Below are 13,767 nucleotides of genomic sequence, written 5' to 3'. Positions count from 1 at the left end.
GGGATGAGAGGCAGAGTGAGTAAGTCTGTAGCCCAGGAAGTATCTGAATTCAAAGAAAAGGCAGCATAGTCTTTATGGGTAATTTATGCTTGGTTCCAACAGTGCCCAGGACAACTGTCTGGGAGAACAAATGTTTCTTTTCTCATCTTCAGCACAGGGAAAGCAGGTGTCATTATCATCAAGGATTTTTCAATCAATCTTTTGTTAATGCAAAAAATGCTTGTTGAGTATGTATATGGGCCAGGGTCTACTCTATTTGTGTGAAATACGTCTATGAACAAAGCACTGATTTCAAGCAATTTACCTTTTACTTGTAGAAGATAAAAAATAAACAACAATAAAAAATCACATACAATTCTGTTGTACAGTGTGGGAGAAGGTAATAAATGATAACAACTGCAAAAACAGAAACCAGGCCCAGAGAATCAGAAATGTGATCTGGGGGACTGGGAGCAGCTACAGTTTGCAACCTTAAGCAGAGTGGCCACGAAAGAACCACTGAGTTAGTGACATTTTAGCAAACCTGAAGATGAAGAAGTTAGCTATGGTTTATATTAAAGGAAAGAAAATCTCAAAAGCAACAGCAAGAGGGCAGGTGCTAAGGCAGATGTGAGACTAGTACATTAACCAGTACAGCAGGATTTGAGGGAGATGAGTTAGATGAGAAGAGTCTGGGGGAGGTAAGAGAGGGATTGGACAGAACACAGTGAATCTGCCTCTGCCCAGTAAAAAGGCTATTCACATGTCTTAGAATCTGCCTGCATTTCTTCTTATGCCTGGTAAATGTTATTCATTTTCTAGATTGGATTGAAATTTCACTTCCTTGGTAAAATTTTCAGACTCTTCTTCCTCTTCTCATCTCCTAAAACTTATTGGAGTCATATACTAGATGGATTATGATTTTTTTTTTACCTGCATTATCTCATCTAATCTTGCCAACTCAAAGAGACAGGTAACACTTTTATCTTTGGAAGAATAATGAGATAGAGGTTTGCAAAGGTTAAATGATTTATTTTTACATAGTCACTAAATGCCAAGTCAGAGGTGAACTGAGAGTCTCAACAGAAGTAATCACATTGCATCTCTGGCTTAAATGAAATAGTAACATGCTGACTAAAGTATGGACTCTGATCAGATTAGATTTAATCTCAGCTAGGTGGCTTTTTATCCTCTCTGTTTTTCCACATGCAAAGTGGTAGGTTTCCTAATTCTAAATAGTCCAATATTGCCTAATATTTATATTATATGTCATTTTTGTAATTTGACACAGAATCGACATTGTAGTATTTTCAGCATTCCTTAAAATAGCAAGTGATTAAGAGTGCTCAAAGTATTGCTTTTTATTATAATATATATTTGGTTTTGAATGTAAAGACACTTATTATTCTATAAGCATTAATAAGTAGGGCTTCATACATGTATCCTTTTTACATTTATTTTTAATCTTCTAGTTAAGGATACTCCTTTTTATTCTTCAAATGCCATTAAAATTTCATTGCATTAAAGATTCTTCTAAATATTCGTACCAAGGACATGTCTTTATAATTCTTCTAACCACTTAAAAAGAATTCCTCAAATAGAACTAAAATGATAGATACATAATTGCAGGAATTGAGTGTCAAGCAACACCAAAGAAGAAAATAGGAAATTCTAATGTCTTTTCTACCCTAAATCCTAAATCCTAGCTATGAATATATTGTACATTTAAAACACAACTATCCCTTGGAGTAAATAAAGGCTGAAGTTATAAATAATAGTAAAGGTCAGAAAAATCCATTATATTCATGTACTATACAAGTGAAAAGACTGATCATGTAAACACACAAGGTATCAGAGTAGAATGAACTCCCTCCTACACTTAATATTATTCCTCATAAGTTTCTTGTAGTCCAGAACCAGGTCTCTTTGAGTTATTACCATAACTACTTAGTACATAGTAGTTCAAATGAAAGATGAATGAATGGTTCAAACACTATTGTCACAAATGACAGGGTATCATTCTTAAGGCTGAATAGTACTCTATTGTATATATATACTACATTTTCTTTATCCATTCATCACTTTATGGACACTTAGCTTGTTTCCTTTACTTGGCTACTGTTCATAGTGTTTCAACAAATGTGGGGTCGAAGGCTGGGGAGTGTGTGTGGGGGGAGGGTTCATTAACAGGTACCAAGTTATAGCTAGACAGAGAAAAAAGTTAAGGTGTGCTATTGTACAGTTATATGACCACAGAAAATGATATTTCAAAAAGCTAGGAGAATTTTGAGTGTTTTCACCATAAAAAGTGAAAAATGAGGAAATAAATGTTAACTCTGATTTATATATTACATGCAGTAAATATATACATATTATTATATATGCATATATATATGTACATACATACATATATATATATATATATGACAAATACGTGTATTAAAATATCACATGATACCCCACAAATAAGTAGCATTTTTATGTTTTTATGTATATATTAAATTTAAATATTAACAAGTTTTATTTTGTATATTATCATGGAATTTGACATTTAAAAATTATAATTAGCATAAAATAAACTAGGGATATGAAATCTAGTCCCCATTTGATCAGTTTAGAAATAAAGCTATGCATCATTCTCTGGGCTGAAGAAAATATAAAATACCACAAATAATGAATGACCTCTGGTTTATTGTCTTACTCATACTAATTTTCAGTCATTATTTAGGCTCCAATATATGTTTTAATCATAATACAACAAGGCAGCATAGTCTTAATTTTAGAATCATATTAAACATTAGAATTCAGTTGGTCCATCTACACCTCGGTACATTTACAGATAAGGAAACTGAGTCCCATAACATTTAAGTGACTGATTCAAGGTCATATAGGCCTTAATTATGTTGGTAAGGACACTGCCTTCATGTCTTCATGTCCTTAATTTCTCTGTTCTTTAAAAAAATGTTTTTCTTCTATTGTTATCAATACTTTATTATTCATAAATAATATTTCTTTGGTTTAAAAACACAAGAACCAGAATTTTTATTTCCTTTTTCATTCAAAATGTTTACAGCTATATGATTTTAGTTTTATGCTTACTAGTTTATAGGTTACTGATGAACTTATTTAAAAGCTATGAAAGTACATTAAAATGTAAATGTAAAATTTATGATTAAATTAAAGCAAGAGTAATAATCAGAAAATGAAAATGTTTCTAATTAAAACTGAATTCTTTTGAAACTCCATTTAGAAGTATTATTCCCTCTTTATGTAAACTTAATTGTGAAGATTTTTAACATGTACCAAAGAGATAATTATTAAAAGCTGTTGCTACTTTCCTTTTCTCTTCAATAACTAATTTAAGTTAGAATAATTTCCTGAATACATTGGTAACTAAAGCTTTTCTGAAGATATTAAAATTCACGTAAAAATTAATATGTTAAGAGTCTAATATTGGAATGTTATTTTCAAAATACTCAAATGTGGTCATGATACAAAACATTCAAATTCTGCACATATAATTCCCTGGCTGCCAAGTCTCCCAGGATAAATTTCAAGTAATGTCCACTTTACTTATAAATATTCAGCATATCAAAATCTGACACTGTGTTCATTTTATTTAAAAATTGGCAGGATCTGAATGAGTAAAAATGCTTCTGGGAGGTGACATGCAAGTAAGCGCTCCTTAAGCTTTATCATGTGGTTGGCATGGCTACCTATGAATTTAGCACTAGTTGATTATGATTTCTCATTTTTATGGGAATGTATCATTTTAACTTAATAAAATTTTATTTTAAACTATTTTCTACTCTCTACAGTAATAAATCATGGTATCAAGTCATTTAAAATGCATTTCTTAGCCAGATTTGGTGGTGCACACCTGTAATCCCAGACACTTAGAAGACTGAGGGAAGAAGATCACAGGCTTAAATTTAGTGAGATCCTGTCTCAAAATAAAAATTGAAAAATATCAGAGGATGTAGTCCAATTGTAGAGCACTCACTTGGCATGCATGAGGCTCTGGAATTGATTCCTAGCACTACACACACACACACACACACACACACACACACAAACACACACACACAAATATATTTCTTTTCATTGAACAATAGGCATTATTTACAAATAAGTCATTATAAAAAAACAGCAAAATGTTCCTAGTGTGGTGGTGTATACCTGTGATCCCAGTGGCTCAGGAGGCTGAGGGCAGAGAACTCCAAGTTCAAAACTGGCCTCAGCAATTTAGTGAGGTCCTCAGCTCTATCTCTAAATAAAAACATAAAAAGGGCTGGGGATGTGTCTGAGTGGTTAAACACCGCTGGATTCAATCCCAGATACAAACAAAACAAAACAAAACAAAAAAACAGCAAAATGTATTAAGTTTTACATTTTATGTTCCCTTTAATAATCTTATCTAAAATGTTCACCTCTTAGTCTTACAACACACACGCACACACACATACACACACAATCTAGGAAAGCAACAAAATTTATTCATGTACCATAAAAGAAGCTAATGTATATCTTATATATGTAAAAGCTGAAGCTATTATTTGGCTTCTATTTTTCTCAATCAATGTCCAGATAAGATTACATTTATATACATTACAAAGACCAACATATGTAATTGTCCTATACTTGCTCATTACATTAGATGAAACTGTTGCTTTATTTGTTCTAAAATAAATTCAAGGATTTTCCAGAATTATCTTTTTTAGAGGGAAATTCTAAGTTTATCTTTGACCTGGATATTATCTTTCTTAATCACTGCTCTGCTATTAATATAGTGTGCATAATAGGGAGAAATAACAAGCATTTATTGAATGAATGAGTAGCAATATAGAACTAATTTATACAACTGCATTATATTTAATTTAAATGACTTTACACTTACAATAAATTTTAGATTGGAGACTTTACTAATTCTTCTAGTCCCAAAAATTCTAAACCAGATAGTAGCAGAGGCAATTAATTTTAAACTCCAAATATATAAATATAAATCACATGAACAGGTAAATGTCTTACAAATTTAAAATGCTAAAATATTTTGAAACCTTCATAAAATATCAATTTTTGGTCTTTCCCAACATTTGTAAAATGACAGTAAATTTTGCTAAATGACAGTGTTTAGTTTTTCTATCAAATTGAAATCCACAAATTACCTTGATTGTGTAGAAATACAGAAAATAAATTATACAACTTTTCACTAAGGGTACAATTACACCACTATATATATTCAAACACTTAACAGACCCTGTATGCCCATATGACTAGTGGTCATTTAGCTAGGTGTTCTGTTTCAGAGATACCATATCTATTTATATACTAAATAAATACTATCCATGTGTTGACTGAATTTCTACTGCAGAAAAGTATCTCAGACACTTTGCGCGACCAGTTGGGAAAAATGTTGAAAGGTAAAAACTATACATAACAAGCACAATAAAATATGAAAATTGGGTTAACTGCAAACTGAGAAAAATGAAGCAATTGAAAAGTACATATTTTGATACCTCTTAAAGATTATCTTGAAGTGGATTGAAAGCACTGATGCTATTTTTAAAGACCTACCTGATAGACTGACCCTAGTCCTTGAAAATATTTTGTTTAAAAACATTATATACATAAAACTTAAAAGAACTGGGTGTCCTACTTTAAACCAGACTTTTTTAATATACCCCAAAGCCTAAACTTCTTGAATAAGCTTATACAGTAACAAATCAAGGAAACTGAAATTAAACTGTCAACCAATATAACTAAGAATAGGCTGGGTGACAAATTCTAATATACTATAAAGCATCTGAGAATTTTTATTTATTTACATAAAAGCAAAAGTAATATACAATTATACATCAATATTTAATAGTCAATATTCAATAAATATGCTGCAATAAATGCTCATCAAGATAGAACTCTTTCAAATGGATCCCAACTTTACTGTGTTTAAATGATACCATATTCTATACTACTCTCATTTTAGTAGATATTCTGAGGTGCTTTATTAGAGCTGGGTGCAATTACTGACAGAATCGCAACATATCTAGCTCTGGTTCCTGAAAGCAAATATGTCACAACCAACATTTTTCTTGGTTATCCTTCACTTGGTGGCCTAGGAGACTCAAGTAGCCACTTGTCTGTTAGGACATGACTAGTACCTGTCATTCTCCGGAGATGCATGCTGGATTTGAATCCTGGGGCTAGGAGGTCGTCTCCTATCTAGGGAGGGGGACCATCTACCCCTGGTTGCCCAGTGAACAAGACAGGAAAAAACAGGACATTTAGTAACTCCTAAAATAAAAGAACATATGGAACAACAGGACTGGAATAACACCCCAAAAAGACAAAGTGTTTATACTTTGCTCTATAATTTAATTTTCACTTTTACAAGCTCAGAAAGATAAGTTATAATATTATAAGGAAATAAAATCTGTAATCTTACAAGTGAATATAGAAAAACACGTTTGGGAAGATGTTTAGAACCCATCAAGTGTAATTTTGTTTCATAAAAATGTGCCTGTGTGTATACATATCTATATTCATACATAAATATGAATATAATTGTTTCAAAAGATGCATTGTTAAGAATCTCACTTATGTGAGATATATAATATAATTATATATATATATATAATATAATATAATTCATGGGAAGACTCTGAGAGAAGTTTTAACAAAATTTCTTGCACCAAACTGCAGCTAATTACTCACTGATAAATTAAAATATGGAATACAGACCCAAAAAATGGCAAATTAGCATTGTGCTTAAAAATTCTGCTAACCTTTATGTGCAAAAATGTCTTTCAATTGGTTAAACAGTTGTATTTTGTTTCCATATTTACACCAACATTTTTTTTTGTGACTAACAGGTAGACAAAAGTTTGAAACTTCATTGATTCTTTTATCAAAGTATCATGAGATTTATAACCATAATTATGGAAATCTACTTGAAAACTAAAAAAAGGGAATTAAGGTCAAAACAAGCCAGGCTTAAATTTATTTTTTCTTAATGTATTAGATAAGAACTATTTTAGGATACTTTCTCTAGATATTGTCTTTTTCATATACAACAAGGGGCTCATTTACATATAAGATTTTATAATAACAAAAGGAGATTAGTCCTTATGATTCTTTTAAAAAGTCATCTTTAGGGCTGGGGTTGTGGCTCAGTGGTAGAGTGCTCGCCTAGCATGTGTGAAGACCTGGGTTCGATCCTCAGCACCACATAAAAATAAATAAATACAATGAAGGCATTGTGTCCAACTACAACTAAAAAATAAATATTAAAAAAGGAAAAAGTCATCTTTATGTCATTATACCTTGACTTACTTTATTTATTCAACTATAGGACAAAAGCAGCAAAGGCTGTCAACTTGTAGCCAGGATATTTGAGCTCAGCAGGTACTCAATTCTAAAAGCCCCTTGGAAGCCTTTGCTTAATCATACTTAGATGGACAGATTCAGCATAATTCAAGCTGAGCTTTGAGGAAGTCTTCAGGAAAGTGGAAACATTCAAAAACAGAATTTGAGCAAAAGAGAAAATTATGCCACATGTACTCTTAAATGTTTTATGTATTTGTTAAATTTAAAACATTCTGCACTCATTTTGAATTATTTAATTATTTTTAATTACTTAAATTATTTCAATCTGAATGCTTTAAAATGATTCTTTGCAATTTACTGGCTTTATTTTAGGGATGAAATAAAGCAAAATGCTTTTAAGAAAATTGGAAAATAATTAAAACTACAGTGCTTTCTATACTAAGTTATGTTCAACTGTGTTTTGAAATAATTTGAAAATATAAAAATAGTTAGTATTTTTCTGTGAAGTACTAATTTTAACTTAACAGGATTATTAGTAACCTTCCTTCCTGAGGCAAAATTCCAGTCCTGTGTTTATTTAAACATGATAGTAAAAAAACAAAACTAACAAAAACCACAGCTATAGTTATGAAACATGCAGTGAAAGCTATGGAGGAGGAAGGTGAACATTCAGAAACAAGCAACTGTGAAACTGTGAAGGCAATCTACTAAGAGGTCATTTTTGAATAATATTTAGCATAATACATATATCTCTATACCCAAAGTCCTTCTGAATATGCTGATATATAGAAACCATATAACAAATATTTTGTTTTTCCCCTCATATAGTGGATATGATGAGGGCAAGATCTATTTATACCTAATTTTTTTGTCCTAAGAACAGACATCACTTAAGTTTTAATATCACATAGTTGGGAATTTCAAATATACTAGTATATTTTATATGCTTTTAAAATGTGTGAAACTTTCTCTTTTTTCTATCACATAGAAAGTCCAAAAGTAGTACCTTTATGCCGTTCTCTCTCCTCCTTTCTAGTTATTGATAAATATACAAAGCTTCAAGTTCAGTTTCTATTTTCATATATGGCAGTTTATGTTGGAAATTTTAATCATGATGTTGAACTAAACCAACCCTTTCCTGATTACTTTTACAAACCATCCTCCATCTATGTTAGTTACTTTTTTTTAGTAAATTATTAGTACTTTGTCAAGTGTTCTAAATTCATTAATACAGGAACACCTACTTGTTGAATGATTATTTGAAAACATTTAAATAGACAATAAATAAGACTTTAAGCTTTGTGGTAATCCAGGCAAGAAATGAGATCCTGTAAGTAAAAAATTAACAGTGATGATATACGTTGGAGACTCACTGATGAGATATAAAGGAAGTACAACTCATGGGCCCCTGTAAGCAATTAAATGATGGTTATATTGTGGCTTTCCACCCTTGCCCTGATAAACATTACAGCGAATGCATATTTAAATGTGCTAATCCATGCTTGCATAAATATACACATCCTTTATTGATGCATTTTTCTTAGCAGTACATTCATTATCTAAAATGTAGCAGCTTCATCATCTAAAAGAAAAATTGTATGGGGATCATTCATTCCATAAATAGCACAAATCAAAAATACTCATGAGGTATTATACAAATTGAAAGCAAATGAGATAACTGACTACACACCCATGTATTTTATTGTGTATTCCTATTTAACACATCAGTCCTTCAAATACATTTCTCTTAATACTGTGTTAAACTGACTTTGACTTAGTTTAATTAATATAGATACTATACTTTGAAATGAGATTTATAATATTTATTTTAATTCATTTTACAATTGATTTTCGGGTGGGAACTTTGTTTCCCTTCAGCCCATCTTTGCATGTTGAGGGAAATAAGTAACACTTTTCTGCATTGCACCAGAAGGAAGGAGGAGTAGCTTTTATAATAGGTGACTTTACATTAAAGAATCAGCCACATGTGACTTAGCTCTTTCTTGATTTATATTCCTACAAAAGACAATAGCAAATAAACCTGCAATGCAGCCACGAGATATGAGGCCTGACCTTGTATCGGAAGTATCTTGTGGTTCATTGAAATGGCTAGTGCTGGGGTTAGTAACTTGCAGGCTCATAGACCTAAAGCCACAGGTTTCAAACTTATTCACTGTACTTATGGTAATAATTAGATCCCCTATCTATCTAGTGCCTTGGGTCTAGCTCACAATTAGATCCAAATTTGGGATTGGAAAAGAGAAAGTGCCTAAGTCCCCCACTTCCCAACTTAAACTCTTACTAAGTAAAATAATATTGCTCTTACTAGACATGAAAAACACAAACATGATAGGATCCCTGCCCTCAAAAGGTTTACCACATAGTGGAAGAAACAAATACAGTACCAAATGAAATACAATGTGTATTAATTGAAGTATACAAAATTATGTAGGAGTCAGAAAATAAAAAAAAAAAAAACTGTGACTGGCAAAAGGAAGGGAAGGGTGGAGAGTGGATTAAGAAAGTTCTTGCAAAAGATATGAACTTGCCCTGAATTTTTGAAGAATGAGTAGAATTTTCTAGCAGACAAAAGATGAAAAAAGAAAAAATAATGTTTTAGAAATTTTAATGGGAATAAAAGTTAAAACATGAATATTATTACTAGAGCTTATTAGAAATTTAGTCAGGACAGAAGTGATAAGGGAACTGGAGAAGGGCTAAAATGAAGGTGAGGATCTACTTTGAAGAAATCATAGGGTTTACTGATTTACTGAATTTGAAGCAAAAATATCAATGCTTCCAGACTATGCAGTTAGTTATATGTCAAAGCCATAAAATGAGAAGAAATTTTAGAAAAGGAAGCCATTTGTTGTAAAGGAATTGAAAAGGAAATAATCTAGTAGTGTTGGACATTTTTATGAACTCAGTGTCTGTCACCCAGTTAGAAGCTTGGGCCCAGTGCTCAGGAGGGAAGGTCTGGCCTAGTGAGTCACAATAGAGAGCTGTCTTCATAGGTATTAGAGACTTTGACAGAAATGCAATGTAAGAGACAGCTTAGGTGGGATAAAAAGGGGAAACAGGGTGAAAGTAGGAAAATACCTATCATTATGGGATAGAGGAGGAAGAGAAACCTACAAAAGAGACAGGCATAAGAAAAAGAGGTACTCAAGGAAGCAGAGATTCAAGTGGTAGCGTGGTTAATGTAAACTGCTACAACATACTGACGAACAATGTAATATGTAGGTAATGTAACACACAGAGGAATTTCTCCATAGCAATAATGTAGTAGGGATAGGAGTGAGACTCCAGGATTTACTGGAAGCCTGAAAAAAATGGAGGCAGTAAGTACAGATTAATCTTTTACAAGCCTTCAGTAAGGTTGTAATTGTTATGAAAGGTAATGAGAATAAAAAATATTCAAGATAAAGTAACTATTTTTCAGTGGCTCTAAAAGTCAATGTTTTTAAACATTTAAGCAATAATTTGCTTAAAATCCTGGAGAAATTAATAGCATGCCTGTAACACACCCCAAGGGCAGAATTAGGGTAATTTACAGAACTGTAGTAATCAACAGCGTTTTTTTTTATTTATATAACCAACAAAATATAAAATGGAGGAGCTTTTAAACTTCTACAGATATGACTCAAAATATCTCTGTTAACTTGGGCCATACATCTAATAAGAGAGAAGAGGAGGAGGATCTGAAGGTTTCCAGTTCCTTCGGGAAAAGGATGCTTCCTCTTTATCTTTCAAATCATCAGTAAAGTATGGTCTTGGATATTGAGTTTGTTTTGACAACTTCACCCTTTGTGCTAACATCAAACCATTTGTTTTAAAAGTTAGTGAGGAGGTTGGGGCTGTAGCTTAGTGGTAGACCACTTGCCTAGCACATGTGAAGCACTGGGTTCTACCCTTAGCACCACATAAAAATAAGTAAATAAAATAAAGGCATGCTGTCCATATATAACTACAAAAATAGAAAAGTTAGTGAGGATACTTCAAAAAATGGCCATTGAGTTGGTATAACAAAATTTAAATGGCAATCAAAATGAGTCAGAATCCTCAAATCATTGAAACTTAACACTTACTATTTCATAAGGATGTTACAATGTTAAGAATATAAAATTAACTTTGGCAAAGAGGTGACACTTATCCACTATGTATATATTAGACATTAATACCATAAGTCTCATGATCAACCAGAGAAATTAAGCAGTTGGGAAAGCCCTATATAGCTTTCTTCCTATTCTCTGCTCATCATGCCTGGGACTTTAACTGTTCTCCAAAAGGAACAGTCTTGTTTTCAATACCGTTATGTTCTACTTCAAAGCTTCTCTTAGGTGCATGCACAAAAGGGCATTTGTAGTCCCAACCTTCCAAACCAATAAGCATTTATAATTTCTGTAATTTACTTGATGAAAATTTGTCTCATTTGTTTTTCATAGTGACAAAATGATCTGAACAAATTAAGAATCATTGATATTGTCTTTGATTTTTCAATGGAAAATTTCTTCTTATTCAATATAGAGAGTAAGTATATTTTCAATCCATTTTTTCCTCTTATATTAATGGTAATTATACTCACTGGAACTTCATGTTAATCTATGTAATTAATATGTGTGGCCAGCTTATTGGTAGAGATTGACCTGTTTCAAGGGCTATTATTTGAGAGGTTAAATTCAGCAACATACAGATTTATAAATTCTGTGGCTTCAATGGGGGTAAATATGCTAGATAGGCTTCCCCATAAGAACAGACTCACACTGTCCCATACAGTAGCCATAAGAAAGTAGCTAGTCCAAATTAGAGAGTGCCATAAATACATAATACACTTAGCATGTATGACTTGTTATGAAAAAGGAATGCAAAATATTTCACTAATACTTTTATATTACTGATATATTTAAATAACAGTACTTTTAATATACTAAGTTGAAGTGTTACTTTCACCTTTTCAACATGGGTACTAGCAAATTTGAAATACACCTGTGGTTTGCATTATATTTCTATCAGCACTGACCTAGATGATGGTGAAAATGTTAGATGTGTTTATAATCACAAGACTCCACTGGCCTGAGCAATTCTTGCCCATGTTATAAGACTAATAAGAAACATATAAATAATAATAGAAAAAATAGTAAGTTTCTTGCCACTACCCTTGTAATTATTGTGTGTGAGGGGGATATATGAAAAGAGAGAATGGTAAAACTACTTCAACTGTGATTTTAGGAGTTTATTGTCATTTCAACTAAAATTTCTATTATAAATGCAAAGGAATACAAAATAAAAATTAATTTCTTTCTATGATTAATTTTACAAATATGAATATTACAGAATAAAAGAAGGTTTTTTGTAAAATCTTATCAAGATGCTATAAAATAGAAATGAATATTTGTACCAATTTTTTAATACCAGAAATAAATTACTGATAGAGTACAAAAATTGTTAAGGAAAAACTTTAAGCACCCTCTGAAGAATAAGTGGCTTTCATTAGCGTCACTAAATAATTTTTCTTCAGGATTTATAAAGAGGTAGCATGCAGATATCCTCTAAATGACTTCTAAATAAAAAAGATAGCAATTATAATCAAGACGACCAATTATAACTAAATTTACTGGAATAGAAAGTTCTTTTACAATGGGAAAATGAGATACAATTAAAAGACAGTATAACACAATCACTGAGTGAGTCTGAATTAAAATCAGAATTGTTATTACTCAATCAATTAAAAATTTTTAAAAAGTACATGTGCATACATACATTATATATTGTACGTATTTATTTGGTAAGGCATCAAGAAATCTGATTAACATATGACTCCTCTTGTCAAAATATAATTTAATGCAAAATATGACATATATAAAAGAGCACATTGATTCAAAAATGAAGATAGATGCATAAGGGAAATATTTTATCTAAACTGAATTCCTATTTTGAGTTTATGGAAGACTGCTCTTAACTCATGGGAAGGTGATCCACCCCTGGAGAAATTGACTGGACCTTATAATAGTATCAGCATACTGAAGGATCCCTGAGTAGTATATAAATAAAAGGACTGAAGAGCAACAAAAGTAGAAAAGCAGCAGCCAGAAGCAATTACAAATTACATCACACCATTTTCAACATTCATAGAAATACGTGTATGTGCACTCTTAGTTGTATCCACATACGCATATCTCTGTATAGACATGTGTAATAAGGAGGGGGGAGATGTGGACAATTAGCACAGTGAACATGAATGAATAAACCTGTGAGACTCACATGAAACAAAACAAAGTGATTGAAAAAAAAATCACCAGTACAAATGATAAGAAATTAAGAAAGTCTTTATTTTATACCTTTCTCGTTCTGGTGAATGCAAACTAGTATCTGGTCTCAAGCAGTTGGTACTAGCACTCCTAGCCCTGTCAAGGGAGGGCTGCAGTTCACTAGTGCCAGTGCATTGCATCCAGTGGTAGAAGAGAA

General features: G+C 31.8%; 1 protein-coding gene across 47 annotated transcripts in view; it reads right to left on the bottom strand.

Annotated features, from left to right (window-relative positions):
• The window catches only part of Rims1 (regulating synaptic membrane exocytosis 1), a 447,890-nt gene that overhangs the window by 121,250 nt on the left and 312,873 nt on the right, over positions 1-13,767 (bottom strand). For 20 of the 47 annotated variants that reach the window (XM_058578848.1, XM_058578854.1, XM_058578855.1 and 17 more), the window contains 2 exons: positions 13,641-13,730; positions 6,138-6,221 (listed from right to left, as the gene is read on the bottom strand). The exons of 8 other annotated variants lie outside the window; for them this stretch is intronic. In XM_058578848.1, the coding sequence (XP_058434831.1) occupies positions 6,138-6,221; positions 13,641-13,730 (174 nt within the window). The remainder of the gene's footprint in view (positions 1-6,137; positions 6,222-13,640; positions 13,731-13,767) is intronic. 19 more of the 47 variants (XM_058578856.1, XM_058578853.1, XM_058578858.1 and 16 more) reach the window with 1 other exon arrangement.

Source organism: Marmota monax, unplaced genomic scaffold (genome assembly GCF_021218885.2).
Source record: "Marmota monax isolate L192 unplaced genomic scaffold, Marmota_monax_Labrador192_F-V1.1 WCK01_AAM20220418_F8-fsc00091, whole genome shotgun sequence".
NCBI lineage: Eukaryota > Metazoa > Chordata > Mammalia > Rodentia > Sciuridae > Marmota > Marmota monax.
This window is presented reverse-complemented; position numbering and strand designations above follow the sequence as displayed.